The sequence below is a fragment of the Fistularia commersonii genome, chromosome 7 (genome assembly GCF_037954325.1).
Source record: "Fistularia commersonii isolate RoL2024-O1a breed Wild chromosome 7, RoL_Fcom_v1.0, whole genome shotgun sequence".
Classification (NCBI taxonomy): Eukaryota; Metazoa; Chordata; class Actinopteri; order Syngnathiformes; family Fistulariidae; genus Fistularia; species Fistularia commersonii.
Window position 1 is genome coordinate 11794442 of NC_141290.1, and position 19025 is coordinate 11813466.

General features: G+C 42.7%; 1 protein-coding gene across 2 annotated transcripts in view; it reads left to right on the forward strand.

Moving 5' to 3' along the window:
* asic1b (acid-sensing (proton-gated) ion channel 1b) overlaps positions 1-19025 on the forward strand; it is a 219938-nt gene that overhangs the window by 157847 nt on the left and 43066 nt on the right. The window contains exon 1 of one of the 2 annotated variants that reach the window (XM_086149810.1): positions 13690-14482. The exons of the other annotated variant lie outside the window; for it this stretch is intronic. Within the exon in view, the coding sequence (XP_086005936.1) occupies positions 13850-14482 (633 nt within the window). The 5' untranslated portion in view covers positions 13690-13849. Of the gene's footprint in view, positions 1-13689; positions 14483-19025 lie in introns of those variants that run through there. 2 annotated transcript variants of the gene reach the window in all.

A 19025-nucleotide genomic window follows, 5' to 3' on the forward strand; every position in this document is an offset into this window, starting at 1 on the left:
AGATCACGGGGGTTCAGAAGCCTGCACTCTGGCAACAACAAGAGGAGGAAGCGAGGAGGGAATGAGCTGTCAGTGCAGTCAAGTCGCGGCTCGGTTCGATCCACTCAGACATTCGTTTCTTCTTCTTACAGAAGGATTAAAAACATATCTTTAATTTTAAGTTTTTTTAAATTCTAATTTAAATATCTTTTTTCTAAAATTTTTGTATTATTTTTGGTATATACTTTGCCAATGGAAACAGATTTATTTTCTCCGATTTTATTTTTAAGTAAAATGCACACTGTTGTCGTCTTTCCTCAGGATGTTGTCGCCTCATACATTTAGACATTTGCCACATACGGACTCAGAAGACTTAAAGGTATTTTAATAAGACCCGTTGCTCTACGGCATATTTTTATTTTCAATTTTGGTTAAATTCCAATGTAGATATCTTTTTTCAAATGTTTTGTTAAATTTTTAGTATATATTTTGTCAAAGGAAACAGATTTATTTTCTCCTTTTTTTTTTTTTTTTTTACCGGTGGTCAAATAGAGCTTTGAAACAGATTCCTAGACCTGGTTAAATCTATATTGCCTCGTTCCATTTTTCAGCTCCAGAATAAACAGTGTCTTATTTCCACAGAACATTGTCACATCGTACAGTCTGACATTCCCCTAATTATAGAATCAGAAGAATTAAATGAGTATTTTAATAAAGCCCACTGTTCCATGGCCTAAATTTAATATAAAATTTTGGTTAAATTCTAACTTAGATATCCACTTTCAAATATTTGTGTTTAATTTTCATTAAATACTTCGCCGACAGGGACAGATTTATTTTCTAGTATCATTTTATTTTCTTTGGTAAAAAGCAGCTTTTATGCAGTTTCATGAGCCAGGTTTAATCTTCAGTCTGCTTCATATTGCCTCGTTTCTTTGTTCAGCTCCAGAATATTTTCCCCCATGCCACATTATATTATCAGAAGAATTAAAAGCATATATTAAATTTGAAATTCTGGTTTAATTATAATTTATTTACAGATATCGATGTTTGATTTTGATTATATAGCTCGCCAAGAGAAACTCTTATTTTCTCCTTTTTTATTTCCACCAACTTCATTAAATATTTGTTGCCTCATTACATTTTTCAGCCACTGAATACATACCATTGTCATCTTTTCACAGTGTCACAGATATTCGTCATGTTATAGAATCAGAAGAATAAAAAGAATATATTTAATTTTGAATTTTGGTTAAAATTTTGGTAATATATCTCGCTGACAGAAACAGATTTATTGTCCCCCCCTTTTTTTTTCTTAGGTCAAATGCAACTTTCACACAGGTTCCTAAACCTGGTGAAATCTTTATTGCCTCGCCTTATTGTCGTCATCTTTTCATAGTATTTCATCGCTCGGTACACTGGAACAGTAACAGCAGAAGCGAAGTTTGTCTACAGACGGGAAGCTGGGCCTGGAATGTAATTGAGCTTCGGCTCCGTCTCAGTGTGCAGCCAAAATGACAATCCCATCTACCGACGAGTGAATCAATACCCAGAGAACTCTGTCTGAGTAACTGGTGCGCGTCAAACACGAGGCTGACACCGTTTTCCTCCTCCTTTTGTTATTTTCAAATCATATTTGACAAAAGTGTGCCCTTTGTTTTGAAAGGTTTTTCTCTTTCTATTAGCCACTCCCCCAAAGGTGCAGTCCTCTCCGGCTCGTTGTGATGACTGATCACGTATGATGTGGAATTGCAGGCTTCCATGTTTTTTTTTCTTTTTTTTTTTTTTGTTTGTTTGTTTTTTTTGCACCTTCATTCATCTTCAGGTGGCTTTTTAAGACTTCGCTTCTTGAATGGTGTCAAAATGAAAGAATTTTTCTCATTTTCCCCTCGCAGGGAAAAAAAAGAAATCCTGCCGAAAACATCAGTCTCTTGATTACTTTCATTCGCATTAGCTCTTAGCCATCGATCCATTAATATCCCCCGGTAATAGCCTGCAATAGCTCGAGGTGAAGGCAGACTGAGGATGTCGAGTGAGAGCGTTTCCGTAATTCTATCCCTTTTGTTTCATCTGTAGCCTTGCAGAGAGATCTGAAGTCAAAAATGCTTCTCCAAATTGGAGCTCTCCATGCTGTCAGTCTGTTACTAAAACCCGTCAGATTACTGTCGAACGGCTCTCGGGCTTATCTCCGTCACATCCCTGATGTCTTTTAAAGGGTTGGTTTTTCTGCACTTGCGTGTCATGGAACTCCTCTCCATTATAATTTTAGTTGCTTTAAAAGTCACTTTTTTGGAATTAAAATAAGTGGATTGATTTTCATCAAAAGCATTGTAAAGTAGGGTTTTATATATGTATGCTTAAATATATGTTTAGAATTTTAAAAAGGCAAAAAGGGCACATATAAGAAATAGAACTAGATTTAATGTCAGACTGAGATGGTCAGGTGTCGGACTGAGATGGTTGGGTCGTGTGCAGAGGAGGGATAGTGAATATATTGGAAGACAGATGCTGGAATCGGAGCTGCCAGGCAGGAGGTCTAGAGGAAGACAAAAAGAAGATTTTTGGACATAATGAGAGGGGATATGAAGGTAGTTGGTGTGAGAAAGGACGATACAGAGAACAGGATTGGAGAAGGTCGATTCGCTGTGGCGACCCCTGAAGGGAAAAGCCAAAAGGAAAAGAAGAAGAAGAGCTAGATTTCATCTGTTTTTGTCAGCTGACCTTCTGCTCGAGGAATCAGAACTCCCCTAGCAGTTTTGAATACTTTGTTTGTGTTCTTGTGCACACAAATACAAACAGAGACAACAAATAGCAGCCTTCACCAGACTCTTGGACCATCTGATGTCTCACACCTTTCTATCAAAATATCCCTTGCCCTCCGAACGCGCCGCCCCTCCTAGCTGACATACAAGAAGACCCGCATCGACCCTGACGAGCATCATTCGTGTCCATGGCAACCCCAGAAGGGCCTCTCATGACCATCAAGCTGTGCAGAATGTTCTCCAAATATTCATACGGGATTCTTGCAAACAATTTAAAAACCTTGGTAACAGTTCACATTCACATTTTCCAGCTAAGGAAAAAAAAAATGAAAGGAGAAAAAGCAAATTTTAATTTATAATTTTTAAATTAATTAATTAATTTTTGCAGTTGTTACATTAAAAAGTTCCTGGAAAAGTTCTTGAAAGCCCTGGTTTGGTGAAATCGGTCTCAGTTGTGCCTTTTTACTGATTCTTTCATACATGGGCTCGGACTTATCCACGGTGCTGAAATGTCTCACCCAGGGCTCCGGTACTGTCCGTGGTGCTGAATGGCACCGGCGATTGCAACCTCAAAACTTTGAAGTACTTTCAAACTCATTCAGTTACAATGTAAATTAAGCACATTTTCATTAAATGGGACATTTCATCTGTTGCTAATCACCAAAAAGGACGTATTCAAGCCTTTTGATCGAGTTATATAACACCCATACTGAGTTCTTTCCTCCATAGAAAGTGAACATGTGTCCATTTTCTGATACTGAATCATTTCATTTTGCAATGGAGAGTTACCAAGAGCGTTTATTCTAACAGTGTATTAATCACCATTTAAGTATATAATTCACTTCCATTTATACCACGCACCACTATTTCTATTGATCTACCAAAATTATTTAAGATGGCTTGATGTTGTTAAGAAACTCACATGAAAATGCGTCTTTTTGTGATAAAAATACACAATATATTATGATAAAATGCACTCACCACAAATAATTAGTTTGATTGACTTTTACATCATATATTCAATCCATGACTTCTAAATGTTATTGAGAATTTTTACAGTGCAGAGGCATTCGCCCACGGCTGTCAGGAAGATTCCCAGTGTTTCCTGTTTTTTTACAGCCTTTTTTCCAGGGTTGTTGCAGTCAGGCTCCTACCTACTTTGAAGATAAGATAAGATAAGATAAGATAAGATAAGATAAGATAAGATAAGATAAGATAAGATAAGATAAGATAGACTTGATGATCCCAAGATGGGGAAATTCAATTATCACAGCAGCATTCCAGTGGGAAAAAGTGGGAATAATAATAATAGAATAAAATATTCAAACAAGGAAATAGATACAAATGAACAAGACCGTGTACAATATACCCAATAAAATACAAAATATAAAAATATTAAAAGAAACAAAAGAAATGCCCTGTGCAGAGAATGGTCATGGAAATAAGAGGTGTACAGTGGGAGATGTGGGTAGTAAAAATGAAATTATAATGAATACCGTGTCCTGGAGAATGTACAAAAATCATAAAGATATAAATATTGCATGGGTAAGTACAGATGGAAGTGGTAAGGTAGTGCCAAAATATTGGTGAGGTCTGCAAAGAGCATCAACACTGTGTTGGGTTTAAAGAAATGTTGGAAAAGGGTTAGCGCCTTGGTGTTACCATCCACAGCTACCTAGTAGCTAGTTATTTTGTGTGTTGAAAAGACCACAATTTTTTAACACCCTTGCAAAAGTCCATCGCGGACAGAATGGTTGACAGGGGTCGTCTAACAGGGGTCGTTGGGGAACTAACTTCATGTGCCTTTTGCACATGAACTTAGCTTTGCATGACTTCTTTTACAAGATTAAGGATTGGATTGAGGGAGTTTGACCAATCAGTAGGTTGGCTGGGGTTTTTTAGACTCACCCACTTCCAGTGTTTTCCCTCCTTTCATTCTCTATTTTCAACAAGGTACTAATAAAGGAAATTTAAAAGACATTTTATAATGGGATTCTTCTTCAGTTCCTCCCTGCCTGCCCGCCCAATTAAATTTGGGTTTTTAAAGTCCAATCAATTAGACAGGATTGCATTGAGTAAGGATATATGTGTGTGGTCCCTTTTATCCCTGTTCGAACTCATAATGGTTTCATTAGCAAAACACTAAAATCACAGTTTCAGAGCAGCAGGCATTTGTTATTCCATTGTTACACCTGAATTGGCATTGTGATCTTCTGTCAGGCAAGCGCATCATTATCCCTTCACCCTGATGGATTGGCTTGTTTTGCAGACACTCTCATGATGAGCTAACCCATGGGAAGCAGGTTTAACAATTACTTTGTGTCAAAACTGTCGGGATCAACCTCAGGTGAATTGAGGCGCAGAGCACCTTTTTCTATATATATGAATGACACATAATCTGAAGTCATAGCAAAGGTTTATTTTTAAAGTCACTGTCAAAAAACTGTTGGTTTTTTTTTCCCCCCTCCTTGAGTTGGAGTTCCACTGTGTAGCATGATATATGCGCTGAGCCTGACAGCTATTTTTCCACCTTCATTGAAGAAAGTAAAAGTTGTTAGTGCTCGCTGATTCCTTGTGTCGCAAAAGTTTGGAAGACAGTGCTGATGTTGTATTTCTTAGACACCAGTGGGATGTGGAAACGTGACGCCTCCGATGCATTAACACCGACAGTGGTCGAGGTACAATGGGAAACTTTTTTTTGTGTGTGCAACAGTTACATTTGTGTGTGCGATGAAAATAAAATATATAGTGCTTTTTCCTTTAATTCTGGAATTTTCAATGGTGGAAAAAGTATCAGGCAGTCTTTTAAGAATTTTGTTGCTTTTCTACTTTTCTGCATGAATCATGCCAGGCATACTCAATTTGTACTGTATGCGCTTAAAATCCTTACACTTCTCTCTTGTCTATCCCTTCTCGCTCCCCATTGTCCTATCTACGGGACGCAGTGTTCACCACAGGACGCATAATTCGTCAATAACGCTGCACAAGAACTCATGAATATGTGATGGCGCTATATCACGTAGAAGCCATCACGGGACCACAGCTGAGAAATCTTCCCCAAAGACACCCTCACTCAACTCGACATGAGCAGCCACCGAAGCATGGGCTCCGTCCTTAAGGCGCATTACATCACAAAATGCGGCATGATAGTATGAAGCCGGCTATCGGGTGGAAACTGGAAAAGGATCTAGGTCTTGACAAAATCTGGTGCCAAGCCCAGAGAACCGCGGAGAAGTGTAAAGGTAAATCCAGTCTCCTGGCGTGGGAGCTTTCCATGCGTGTTTTAATTTGTACTTCAAAACATGGAGAGATTTAACTGAATGCTTGATTCTGTCCATGATATCCTGCAGGGCTCTGATCTATGGGCAGGTTTTTCACATTTGAATACAACCACATAGCGAGTGATACATCCTCCAACCCAGCAGTTCTGATGATTTTGTGATTCCTTTTTTTCGCTAAACAGAGCCAATGTTGTTACTCAAGTGGATTTTTTTTTTATTTCACTGAAATATTATTTACTCTCATACATTCTTTTGCAAAGAGATTCGGGTTTAATTAACGCAGTGGTTGTTGGAGTGATGAGGTTTGGGACCTTCCAACCGGGAATTACTGGGCACAGATGGTGGGATCGCGAGATTATTTTTCCGAAAGCAAAGTTTTAAAGTAACTAAAAATAAAGAATACAGGACTGTCTCAGAAAATTTTAATATTGTGAAAGAGTTCTTTATCTTCTGTAATGCAATTAAAAAAAACACTTTTTCATGATATTCTAATATTTTGAGATAGGATTTTTGAGTTTTCTTAAGATGTAAGCCATGATCAGCAATATTAAAATGATAAAAGGCTTGCAATATTTCAGTTGATTTGTAATGAATCAGAATGTATGACGTTTTTGTTTTTGTAATTGCATTACAGAAGATAAAAAACTTTATCACAATATTCTAATTTTCTGACACAGTCCTGTAATCTAAACTTGGTGAGAATGTTACAGAGTCCCTTTGGGGATATAGAGGGAAAAAGGATGAAGGTTAAAAACAAAATATTATTTTTTTGTAAGATATTGTAAAACTGTTTACGTGAAGAACAATTTATCTTCCAGGTCATCCATGGTCAGAGCGGAAACACGACAGACAAAACAATGGAGTGGGAGAAGTTTTTTGCACTTTATTTAACCGGTGATGAATTAGTTGTGGTAGCTGTTTGTAAAAAGAGGTGGGCATAACATTAATTCAGTAACTTAATATAACAACACAGAGTTTAAGCTCAGCTAATCTCATTATGTTCTAACCAGAGCATCAAACATTAAATTACGCTAGTCCTGCAACTCTAACTTAATGGTGTTAGGGTAAACATTTTTTTACCCCTCAAACTTGTTCCCCCAATGTCCTCTATGGGGCTTTAAAGAACATGTCTAGATGAGAGAAATTGCTAACATTTTGTATAAAAAAAACAAAAAATAATAATATTCTGAATTATTATTAGATATTATTATTATAATTACGTATAATACATGTAAATACAATTAATTATAATCAAAAATTGTTCTTAATAATCAAACAAGATAATAATAATAATAATAATAATAGTCGTAATAATAATAATAATGTGTTACTTGAAAATCAGCTGATTAGTGGAGGAACAGAAATTTTTTTTCAACGATTTGTTTTTCAGGACCTTGAGTTTTAATAACTCTTCCAGTATTGAAATCCATGAGTCATGAATCAGTCCTATGTGGGTGGGTGATTTAACAAGCAACAGCCTGCTTTGGAATTAGTAGCGCAGAGAGGCTTCTGTTCTGCAGAGCCAGACCCGCAAAGGAAAGGGGTGATTAGAGCGGCGGATGCATGGCCGGACAGCAGGTTACATGTTCTGTCCAAGACATAACTCAACCGCAGCAGTTCCGTAAGATCAACCTCACGTTGACTCACTCGAGAATGCTGTGGAGCAGCTACAAGAAGCACAGATTGAATTTTGTTTTACAGGATATTTCTAGTATATGTCCTCGGTTAAATAAATCTAAAAAGACATATAGTGCAATCACAAATTCATAAAGAAGAGACGGTGATGCCTCTGATAACATGTCGGGCGGTTGCTGTACCTTAGTTGAAATACGGTTGATATTCTTTGAATGGTCTCTCCGACATGGAACGCATTAAAATTTCATAATGTTTGGATGAACACAAAAATTATGGAAGCTTTTGGGGTTGCTTTACGCAAATCTAATTTGACGCTTGTTGACGTTATGTGGCAAAAACTAACGGATGACCTCGGAATAAACCCCCCCGCTTCCCCAGACCCTTTTACATCATTTACTTTGATATACAATCCAACCCGAGCATCTTCGGCTAAAATAAAGCAAATTACACACTTTGTATTCAACTAACGCAGATGTTTGCTTTCCATGATGTCAGTATGCATGGGCAGTTTTCATTGTGCACTTAAGGACTTCTAAATTTGCTCATACAGCGCTGTCGGTGCAGATCATCGACTCGGACGCGTCTCCAGCATCTCTTGACTTTTTCGTGTTTATCGCGTCGTTTGATCGTGCTGTCAATAACGTAGCCAAAGTCTCCAGACTCCATCAGTTACACCACCACGGCACACGAAACCTGAATTATCCTTGAAGGGAGCAAAAGACCAGACGTGAAAAATTGATTCACTAAGTACACCTCGCTCCTGCTCCTCCTCTGCTCTCATTCACACCATTTCCTTCACACCTCCTCGAGTCATGCAACAGTCTGTACACACACACACACACACAAGCGACTGCATACACGCTGTGGCCAAAAATCAAGAGGTTGAGAAATCCCGGTGTTCTGCTTTTACTTGGAATTTTTTACACAGTGTGGATGTCAACCAAGCATGAACGGCCACTTAACCTGCACACACCCAACCAGAGCATGGGGGTCTCTCCGATGTGCATTCATTGGTTGCCCCCCCAACCTTCAGTTTTGTTTTTCCTCTTTCTTTTTCCCCACTAGACGATACAACCTATCACCCGAGTGCTTCTCCCGCTGTGTCGACCCCCACCCCTTCCCCCTTCCATCTTCTTGTCTTCACATGGACTGCTAATATGCCCGGTTCCCTTCCTGCTGCTGCCGCTGCAATGGACTTCCCCTCCGCTCAAAGTGTTTGTTTGGACTTTCTCTGTAAGGATTTTACGCATCTCGGCTGAGTATAATGCAGAGCGGCGGCAGATGTGAGGTTCAAAAAGAAAATGAGGGGGAAGCAAGGTGGGGGGAGGGGGAGCAGATTATTTAAAACCCATAAGCCCCTCAATCATGACATTTGGTGAATTCGGAGCAAACAATGGAAGACTTTGAATTTTTTCTGTCAGGCCACCCAAAGATTCAGTGTGTCATATTTATTGTATCATTTAAAGCTATTATTTGTTTTCACCCACAGCCTTTTAATATAATTTAAACCATCTGTTGGGCGTATGGCCTGTGTTTTGTTATTTTATTGGTTTTATCTGATTGATTTTTTTTTTTTTTTTTTTTTGGTTATTATCTCCTTTGCCTGTCTTTCATATTTTATTTTATTGTATTTTGTTTTCAGCAGCTCCCATGCAATGCAAGGACACGCTGATCACCGTCATCCACATTGGTATTTTCTGAAAGCGTTTTTCAAAGCTCCTTAATTTGTTTTCAAACTGGGGCACAGACTGGCAGGCCAAAGAGAGATATTTTGGACTTCGAACAAGAAATGTCTGGTGTAAAAAGCCCAAAAAGTGGATTTATGCAGCCGCACCTTTGTAATACAAGCAACCACCTATTTCCAATCATTACAACCGGGGGTAAATTATTTTCAACATTTATTTTGAGGAATAAGTGACATACAAGATGTTGGTATCGAGGGCAGTGATGAAGATGTGGCATTTGCAAGGGGATCGGAGAAAGAGAGTCATTTGAATGCAAAGAACATTCACTTTATCTGCTGAAGCACCGACTGCTCTCCTCGTTCGTTCCTCCGCGTGCGATTAAATATTCACCTCCAAGGGGCTGGAGGTGACCTGTTAAGTACAAACGCCGGGATGTATCAAATGCACGTTAAACGGCTCGTTCAACTTGAATATTCGATTTGCATGTTATTTACACTTATTTACACGCCCACTCGCTCGGACAGGTTTTGTTGTTTTCTTTTTTTAGCGACAAATCTCACGGAGCCGAACAGGAAAAGGATAAAATATTCTAGCATGCTTACATTTGAAGCTGACTAAATAAGAAGACTTTGAAAAACTGGTGGAAAATTATCATCTCACACCTGTTCACATCTAAAGACAAGTTTTTCATCGCAGCCTAGTCCCAGAATGAGATTTTACAATGACCATGAATCTTGCAGGGTCAATATTTACAAGACAACAACTCGATTCTTAAAGCTAATTTTTTTTCCAACCGTGCAGTATTTTCACCAGGTATTTGCAGAGCCTCCGCTATTTTGCTCCATGGCTTTTCCATCTCCAACTCTCCGTTGATACATTGGAGAGCTGACATCGTACAAGCCGAGCTGTTCTGCCCACAGCTCCGCCATCCTCTCCTCTTTCTTGACAGTCCGTATTGATCGGGACGTACTTCGACGTTCCCGATCATCCGCACCGCTGACAAATACCGCTCTGGTGACTGTTTGTCTACCACGTTTCCTGTTTTGTCCAAGCTCATCTATTGATTGTTGTGAGTTGTGTTACATCATCATAAATAAAGACTGAAAGACTTGCGATAATATCATGTTTGATATTGTTATAAACCCAAGACTAGAAAAAGACTGATCTGAAACAGCTCCGTTTACCACCTTATCAATCAAGATGACAGGAGCATGCCGCAACCCCAATACAACTCCTAAAATATACCTCAGTTTTTAGTCTGCGACCATGAAAATCTTTTGTAAGTCCAGCATTAAAATTGACTAAATGTGACAAGGACTCACGCACAGTCGATGTGGAATGTCAAGCGTTGCTCAAAAAAAAAGTAATACTGGGGAAAGAGGTCAATTGGTCAATACCAAATACAAATGACGACTGAATTCTCCCTGACCGTGACATCTTGTCAGATCCTGCAGGTGCTGAGGTGTTCACTGAGTCTGGAGACGCACAGCGAAGGGGGAATAATAAATCTGTGTATCTGGCGTTGGTTTTTTTAATCCACGTCTGTCAATTTTCATTTCTGAGAGCGCTTTAAGTGCCGCTTCGTCACCAGCCGCCCCGGCTCCGGAGGAAGCCCCGGCATGTTTTCCTTTGTTTTTGATAAATCGTTGAACTGTTGCCCGCCTGCTTTTTGCAGTTTGCTTTTGGGTCCTTTTTTTCCCCTCATCCTTCCCAGCCTCTGACAGATGGCGTTTGCCGCTTGCTTTGTTGTCGCTCGTCCCAAAAGCGTGTTTCCACATGTTGTTTTTTTTTTTTTTTTTTCATAAAGCTTAGAGGGTTTTTTTCTTTTTGTTTTTAGAATTTCAGTACACGGTTTACAGTAATCCATCCTCAGCACCTTGACCACTGTTTTCCTCTTTTGTGCAACTTTCACTAAACACATCAGAACACATTTAGATCATAAACCTACTGGTTTTACAAATCCGAGTGTCACCTAAATGTCAAGCGCTTGCATCTGCAATGTTTTTCAAATTCATCCGGTGAAAAGGGGAATAAAAGGCCCGGCATTACCTTTCATGATATTCTTTCTTTCCTCTTGGCTGCTCCCTTCAGGGGAGCCAATCATCTTCCTCCATCTGAACCTTTTCTCTCCCCCTTCTTTCACTCTATCCATGAGGGGACCAAATTTAAAAAAAAATTGTACAAGTCGAGGGTCAGACTTGATGGCAGTGTTTATTGAAAACTCATAGAAATTATCTTATTGCACATATTGCACCTGGAAATAACAAAACCTATTGCTGGTAAAACAACATGAACCATCACATAAATAAAATCAGTCAAATTTATTTCTTATGGCTCCATCTGCACCTTCCCAAGAGTAAATCCAAGCAAAAATATTTTTCCTTATAATTTCCTTAAAAAGAAAATTCAAATAAGCAGAAAAATTAGTAAAATGTAAAATTAGTAAAAAACTGAAAATGTGACAAAGCTCAATTTGCTGTTCTGTGATGCTCACTAGCCCAAACTAGCCATCATCCTTTCGTTATAGCCACACTGTCTCAGCACAGACGACACACCCCGCCCTTTACACCCACAGACAAACCCTTTTGCAGGCGAGATGTAATTGAAAGTCGCCATAGTTGAGAAGTTTCACAAGGCTGCTGATTTGCAAGTGTATTTGCAGTCCCTATGTCCTCTTGTAAGTCGCTTTGGATAAAAGCGTCTGCCAAATGCAATGTAATGTAATGTAATGCTGATGAACGATTGGTGCGCCAATGCACTTGCAATGCATTGTGGGACTTGTAGTATTACGGTGACAGGCCGGCTCTAATACTCTAAAATCTTCTTGTCTGGCAACTGGACTTGAATTTCTTCACTTTCACCCCTCATCAGAGAGGCTTATTCAACTCTGAAGAATGAAGGGTGGAACGTCTTCAAGTGAAGAAGTTCAGTTGCTTCGACGAGAAGATTTTGACAAGAATTCACCATGACCTGGATGGCTGATAAGAAATAATTTACCATGGGCTTTGAGTCTGTTTTTTTTTGCTCTCATACCTCAACGTCCTTCCGCCTGGATCTCCGCCATCCCCTCTTTTGTTCAAACCCCCTCAGTGTGACTTTATCGCCAGAACATCTAACATGTGCCGTCCCCTCTGATGGACCTGTTCCCGATCCTGTCCGTCCCCTTCAGTTCCAAAAAGAACCTCAACGTCCCGGTCTCCTCCGCCTGCAGCTCTGCTTCCTTGTCTTTTCCTCAATGGCACGGAACAAATGCAAGTTCTGAGGATAGTTTGTGGTGCACGTGCACGCGCATGTACTTATGAGTGTGCGTACGTGTGTGTGACAGACTTGAAAAGAGAGACAAATGTTCTGCACCAAATGAGGGCAATGGTTTTCATCCAGCAAATCAGAAGCGTGTGTCAAAGTGTGTGTGTGTGTGTGTGTGTGTGTGTGTGTGTGTGTGTGTGTGTGAGAGAGAGCTTGGGACAAGGGTGTTCTAAGGTTAAAAAAGTGTGTGTGTGTGTGTGTGTGTGCGTGTGTGTGTGTGTGTAGGACCAAGACTAAACATTTCTCACTCCCCATACCGACTCATTGGAGGATCGGCATGTGACGGTATGCGCCCACACAGAAAGAAATTGAAAATAAAAAATCTGCTTTTACTTTTATTTATATTTAGATACGGATGTGCACGCTCTGAGGGAAAATTCTCTATTCGTCACACGCTTCATGCACTTGGGATGACAACGTGTTCGAGAAGACTAATAATTACGACCAGTGTGATTTTTAACGAAGTCCACGCAAGCTCAATATGTTTATCACCATGTTTTTAGTCTGGAAACGTGTTTTCCCCTCATGATGATATTCTCACGTTGCCGTCCTCAGTTTATCCAGAGAAGTATTGATAATTAAATAAAAACAAACCTACTGTCCTAACCCGATGCAACCAGTGCGGGAAAATGTAAACATCCACAGAAATGTATTCGAATTGTAAACAATGCGTGCAAGATGTGCAAGTGAAAGTGCGTGTATTTTGAGCGTGCAACTCACAAAGTGCGTGTGCAGAGAGATCAAATACACATTTCAGTAGCACGGACAGTTGCGTGCAGCGGATGCGTAAAGCGCAGAATTGCAGAATGTCATGAGTTAATACGTGTTTGTTGACTGACAGTCCTGTCAGTCGTTCGAGAGTCTAATGTTGTTTTTATTTTGTTTTGGTTTTTTTTTTTTGCTTTTGCGCACAACTTCTCCCCGCGGGCACGCTCACGATGTTTCGGGTGGGTGCGCAGGGTGGTTGGGTGGGTGGGGACAACCGCTCCGCATCACCGCCACAAGCTGCTGCTCGACGCCCGGAGCTGGCGAGCACTGAGCGCTCTGTCTCTCTCTCCCTCTCTCACACACGCACACGCACGCTTCCGTCTCTCCATCCCTCAGCCGTCCGAGCGCGCACAGGCGACTCGGGCGTCGGTTCGGCGCGGAGCGGAAACAAGACGCGCTCCGCGCCGCTTCCCTCCTTCCCCACCCGGTCGAGATGTGCCAGTGCGACTCATCCGGGTCCAAACCGGGACCGGCACCGGGACCGGGCTCTCTCTCCGACGCCGGCAAGCTCTTCCTCAAGCACACCACCTTGCACGGGTTGAGGCACGTCTTCCTCAGCGGCTCGTACCCGCGGCGACTCGCCTGGCTGCTGGCGTTCCTGGCCGCCGTGGCACTGCTCTTCACCTGGTCCTCCAACCGGGTCCGGTACCTGCTGTCGTCGCCGGTTTACACCAAGGCGCACATGGTGTACGCCAAGAGGCTGGTCTTCCCCGCCGTGACTATCTGCAACCAGAACCTTCTGCTGCCGCGGCGCATGAAGAAGACGGACATCTTCAGCGCCGGGAGGTGGCTGGGGCTCCTGGGAAGGAACTGGCAGGTGTCCGCCGCGGCGCGGGAGGCGCTGGCCCCGGTGCGCGGCGGCGGCGGCGGCGGTGGTGGTGGTGAAGGCGAGCCGCCCTGGCCGCTGTTGTCGCGCATCCTGGACTTCAACCACTTCTTGCCGCCGCCGCGGGAGTCCCAGCCGTCCATGAGGCAGCTGCTGGACCGCCTGGGACACCAGTTGGAGGAGATGCTCCTCTACTGCCGATACCAGGGGGAGCTCTGCGGCCCGCGCAATTTCAGCACCGTGAGTGTGTCCGGAAAGTTTTGATTTTTCCTGAGTCAGATGTGGAATCGAATGCCACCCACACATCTTCTTCTTTTCCTCTCGGCTTTTCCCTTCAGGGGTCACCGCAGCGAATCGACCTTCTCCATCTAACCCTGTCCTCTGTATCTTCCTCTCACACCAACTAACTTCACATCCTCTCTCAATACGTCCATAAATCTTCTCTCTGGTCTTCCTCTGGACCTCACAGCTCCAATCTAAACATCCTTCTACGTCAATCCCTCCTCCGTACATGACCGAACCGTCCCAGTCTGGCCAGCCCAGACTTTCCCCCCAAAACATCTAACATGTGCTGTCCCCTCTGATAGACTCATTCCTCATCCTGTCCATCCTGGTCACTCCCAAAGAGAACCTCAACATCTTCATCTCTGCGACATCCAGCTCTGCTTCCTGTCTCTCCCTCAATGCCGCTGTCAATGCCACCCATGCATCTAAAAGACTTGGGAAAGACTCAACTGTAAAACTACCATCTCATATCTTAACACTATTTTTTAGAGTTTTAAGGCTGTAAGTTTTGCAGGGTCACTATTCACACGACTACAACTAGATTCTCTCAGCATTTTTTTTCCCACCGTGCAATGTTGTCACCCGGTCTTTGCAGTACTTCTGCTATTTCAGTCCATTGCTTCTCCTTCTCCGTTCGGTCCAAGCTGTTCTGGACAATCGATACCGAACAGAATGTTGTTCGTCATTCCCGTTCGTTCGCACCTCCCGTCAAATAACGCCTCTGCCGCCAATCCCTCTCCGGTGACTGTTTGTTTACCACGTTTCCTGTTTCTGGTTTTGTTTGCTATTGGTTGTTGATTGTGTTACGTCATGGTTGATGTTGTCTTAAGCCCAAGACTGGGGTAAAAAAACTCCTTGTACTTACCAACCGAGATGACAGGAGTGCACCGTGACTCCAGGAAAACTCAGATTTCCTTCCAGGACAGTGAAAATCATTATGGGTACGCCCGGCATAAGTCATTTCCCTTCGGTATCATTTATGCGTGGATAAAAGCTGCTTTGTACCATAATTAATTGAATTTCGAGCCTGCGTATGATCACCAAATCGTACGAGATGCTGCTCATCCACACAGCAACCCTGGTAGCGCACAGCAGTCGTTATTTATTTTTTGTTTTTTGTTCATGCACGCTTATTCAACCTCAGAGTCTCAGATTCAAGGCTGAAGCGCTTAATCCATCCCTGTCGGTCCGCATCTGGTTTTCAAAACATCCATCCATCCGTTATCGAGACAGCTTAGAGTCGTGAGGATGCTGGAGGCTATCCCAGCTGTGATTGGACGAGAGGCTGGGATTCACGGCCTGTCCCGGTTGCCAGTCGATCTCATTCGCATGTCGTAGAGACATAAATAGTCATTCACGCATCATATATAGTAGAGACAAACAATCATTTGTTCTCTCATTCACACATATGGGCGAATTTTTTATTCAATTTAAACCAGTCCATCGCCGGGCCACAATATAATAACATACAACTATTCACCCTCTCATTCATGTGTCACATTGATAGAATAGAAGAGAATAGCCTTGTTATCGTCATTTCATTTCAGAAACACAAGGCAATGGGAAATGGAAAAATGCAGCAATATGCTACACAATATAATGCTAAATAATGAATAAAAAGCGATATGATAAAGTGAGATGTGCGACTGAAGCAATCAGTAGTGCTCTCGTAAACAGAGTGCTGAGATGAGGTATGTTGCTCTTGTCGTACATTGCACATAAGTAGGTATAGATGGAGATATAAATAAATATAAATATAAATATAATTATAGCCACTGCTCCCTCTAAGCCGCGCGTTTGCGCACTGCTCCAGCATTCTCCGCGCAGAGCAAATCTATGCCTCGCACAAAATAAAATCCAAGCTGAACTGTAAATAAAATGAATGTGTTTAATTTATTTAAAGTTCGGCTTTGTTGTGCGCGGAGAACGCTGGAGCAGTGCGCGATTGCGCAAACCAGCGGCTTAGAGGGAACAGTAACTATAACTAATAATGTATCTTCTTCTCATTTCGGCTTTTCCCTTCAGCGGTTGCCACAGTGAATCAACCTTCTCCATCTAACCCTATTCTCTGTATCCTCCTCTCCCATACTCACTACCTTCATATCCTCTCTCACTACGTCCATAAATCTTCTCCTTGGTCTTCCACGAGACCTCCTGCCTGGCAGCTCCAATTCCAGCACCCATCTATCAATATATTCACTATCCCTTCCTGCACATGACTGAAGCATCTCAGTCTGGCTTCTGTAACGTGCTGTTCCTCTGATAGACTCTAATCCTAACCATCCTGGTCACTCCCAAAGAGAACCTTAGCATCTTTAAATAAAAATATATAAATGTCCATTATATAGAGACATGCAACCGTTCAGTCTTTCATTCACACATCAGTGAACCCCCTGCATGTAATTGGACTGCGGGAGGAAACCGGAGAAGCAGGAGCAAACCCGCGCAGACACGAGGAGAAAGAAAAGACCCCCCTGTGGGAATCACACCTTTGACTCCTTCGTGCTGGAAGGCCCTCACTATGTAGTCCCAGTCCCGGCGGCTCCCACTGTCCCCCTATCCGTCTCCAAAGATCTATATGCACGCACAGTATTGTTCTCACGAGGGGTCAATCTGGCCACTAATGAAGACCTTTGATTCATTATGCACTGCTCCACAACCCTCACGCCCACTGACGGAGTGCAGTTAGCCTCGACGACGCCAGCGAACGGCAACTCCATCGATCGCATCCCATCATGGGGAGGCAGCCCTTCTTTTCTCCCACTTCATTAACCAAATTTGTTTTCAGTTTTGCAGCGTCGGGAGGAGTTTGCTGTTGGAGGGAGAGGGAAGAAGAAAAAAAAAAAAATCCGCAAGTCATTTAGAGCAGACATGTCCAAAGGTTATTACATGTCCAGGGATGCAGACATATCATTTGAAGCCGCTTCTCTCAGCCTCATTGAACCTTATCGAACGCTTCATGTATTACTCCAAATTAAAAATGACAGTGAATCCGAAGCCGCGTAGCAAGTTATCACAATCAAACACATTTCTTCCCCGCTTTTAAGAATTTTTAAAAGAGCTAGCCATACAGCGGCGATCTGTTTCTAATAAAATGAATAAATACCGAGGAGAACTAACTTTTCTGGAGGGGAGGGGGGGGTATACGCACCGGCGCATAGATAATCGATGATTCCCCGCTCGGCCCCGGGGCAGGCGAGACAAGCTGTCGGCATGAGTCAGACCAATAGAGTCAGTCACACTTGAGAAGTAGGGTTTGCAGGGTGGGGGGGCAGATTGTCTGTACACAATGGGATGTATTGACTTTCTTGCACGAACCCCCCCTCCGTCTCCTCTCCCCCCAACATGCTGCCGGGTTTCCTTTTTTCCAAACTATAAATTCGCTCGGTTGCTCGGTCCATCCGTCTGCGTGGCGGCTTCAGCCATCTTTATCTGCTCTCGGGCAACGCGCATGTATAATTCCCATCTGGCCCGCCCCCCCCCCCCCCCCCCCCCCCCCCCCCCTCCGGCTCGCTTGGTTCCCAGGCGCAGATTCCATCTCCGTCCGAGAGCAGGCGTTCGGCCTCCACCCGTCCCCCGTGCACGCCGCCTCTCCCGGGTCTCTGAGATATGGCCGGATTTCAATAAGCTGTGTTTTTGCTTCGGTTTTTCTGTTTCCCATCTGACGGATGGTTTTCTTTCTGGATTAATTATGCAGCGTTAGTAGACATTTAACCTAATGCAGTCTCAGGGCGGCACGGGCCAGCGTCTCCCTGAGGCAGCCTCAGGGGGGCAAGGCCCAGTGTCTCTGCATAAAACTTTTGCAAAAAGCGAACATGCGAATCAAACCTAATAATCTCATACCGGATTGGTCGAGGCCTGGGTTAACAACAACCGCCACTGGTACAGATGACCTGCAGGGTACCAGTGGAAATTGGTCTACTGGCGGTCAAAGAAGGAGAGGAGGAGGGCGAAAAGAGAATGGAAATTGGTAAAGACTTAGATGGACATGCTGGTGCAGGCAAAAGAGGGGATGAAGAAGCGATGGACAGATTTGGTAAACAGGATGGATACACAAAGGGACAGATGGTGGTAGACTTTGCAAAAATGCTGGAAATGGCTGTCGTGAACACTTTTTCTAGAAAAGACAGGAACATCGGGTAACTTATAAGAGCAGAGGAAGGAGCACGCAGGTAGACTACATCTCGTATAGATGAGGTAACCTGAAAGAGATCAGTGACTGCAAATTAGTTGTAGGTGAGAGTGTAGCCAGATAGCATAGGATGGGGATTTGTAGGATGACTCAGGTGACAAGGAAGCTTATGAGGACAAAGACAGAGCAGAGGACAAAGTGGTGGAAGCTGAAAAGGGGGAGGGTTGTATGGTTTTCAGGGAGGAGTTGAGAAAGGATCTGGGATCTGGGTGGTCAGGGAGAGATTCCAGATGTTTGGACAACAACAGCTAGAGTTATCAGGGAGACAGGTAGGAGCGTACTTGGTGTATCATCTGGAAGGAAAGT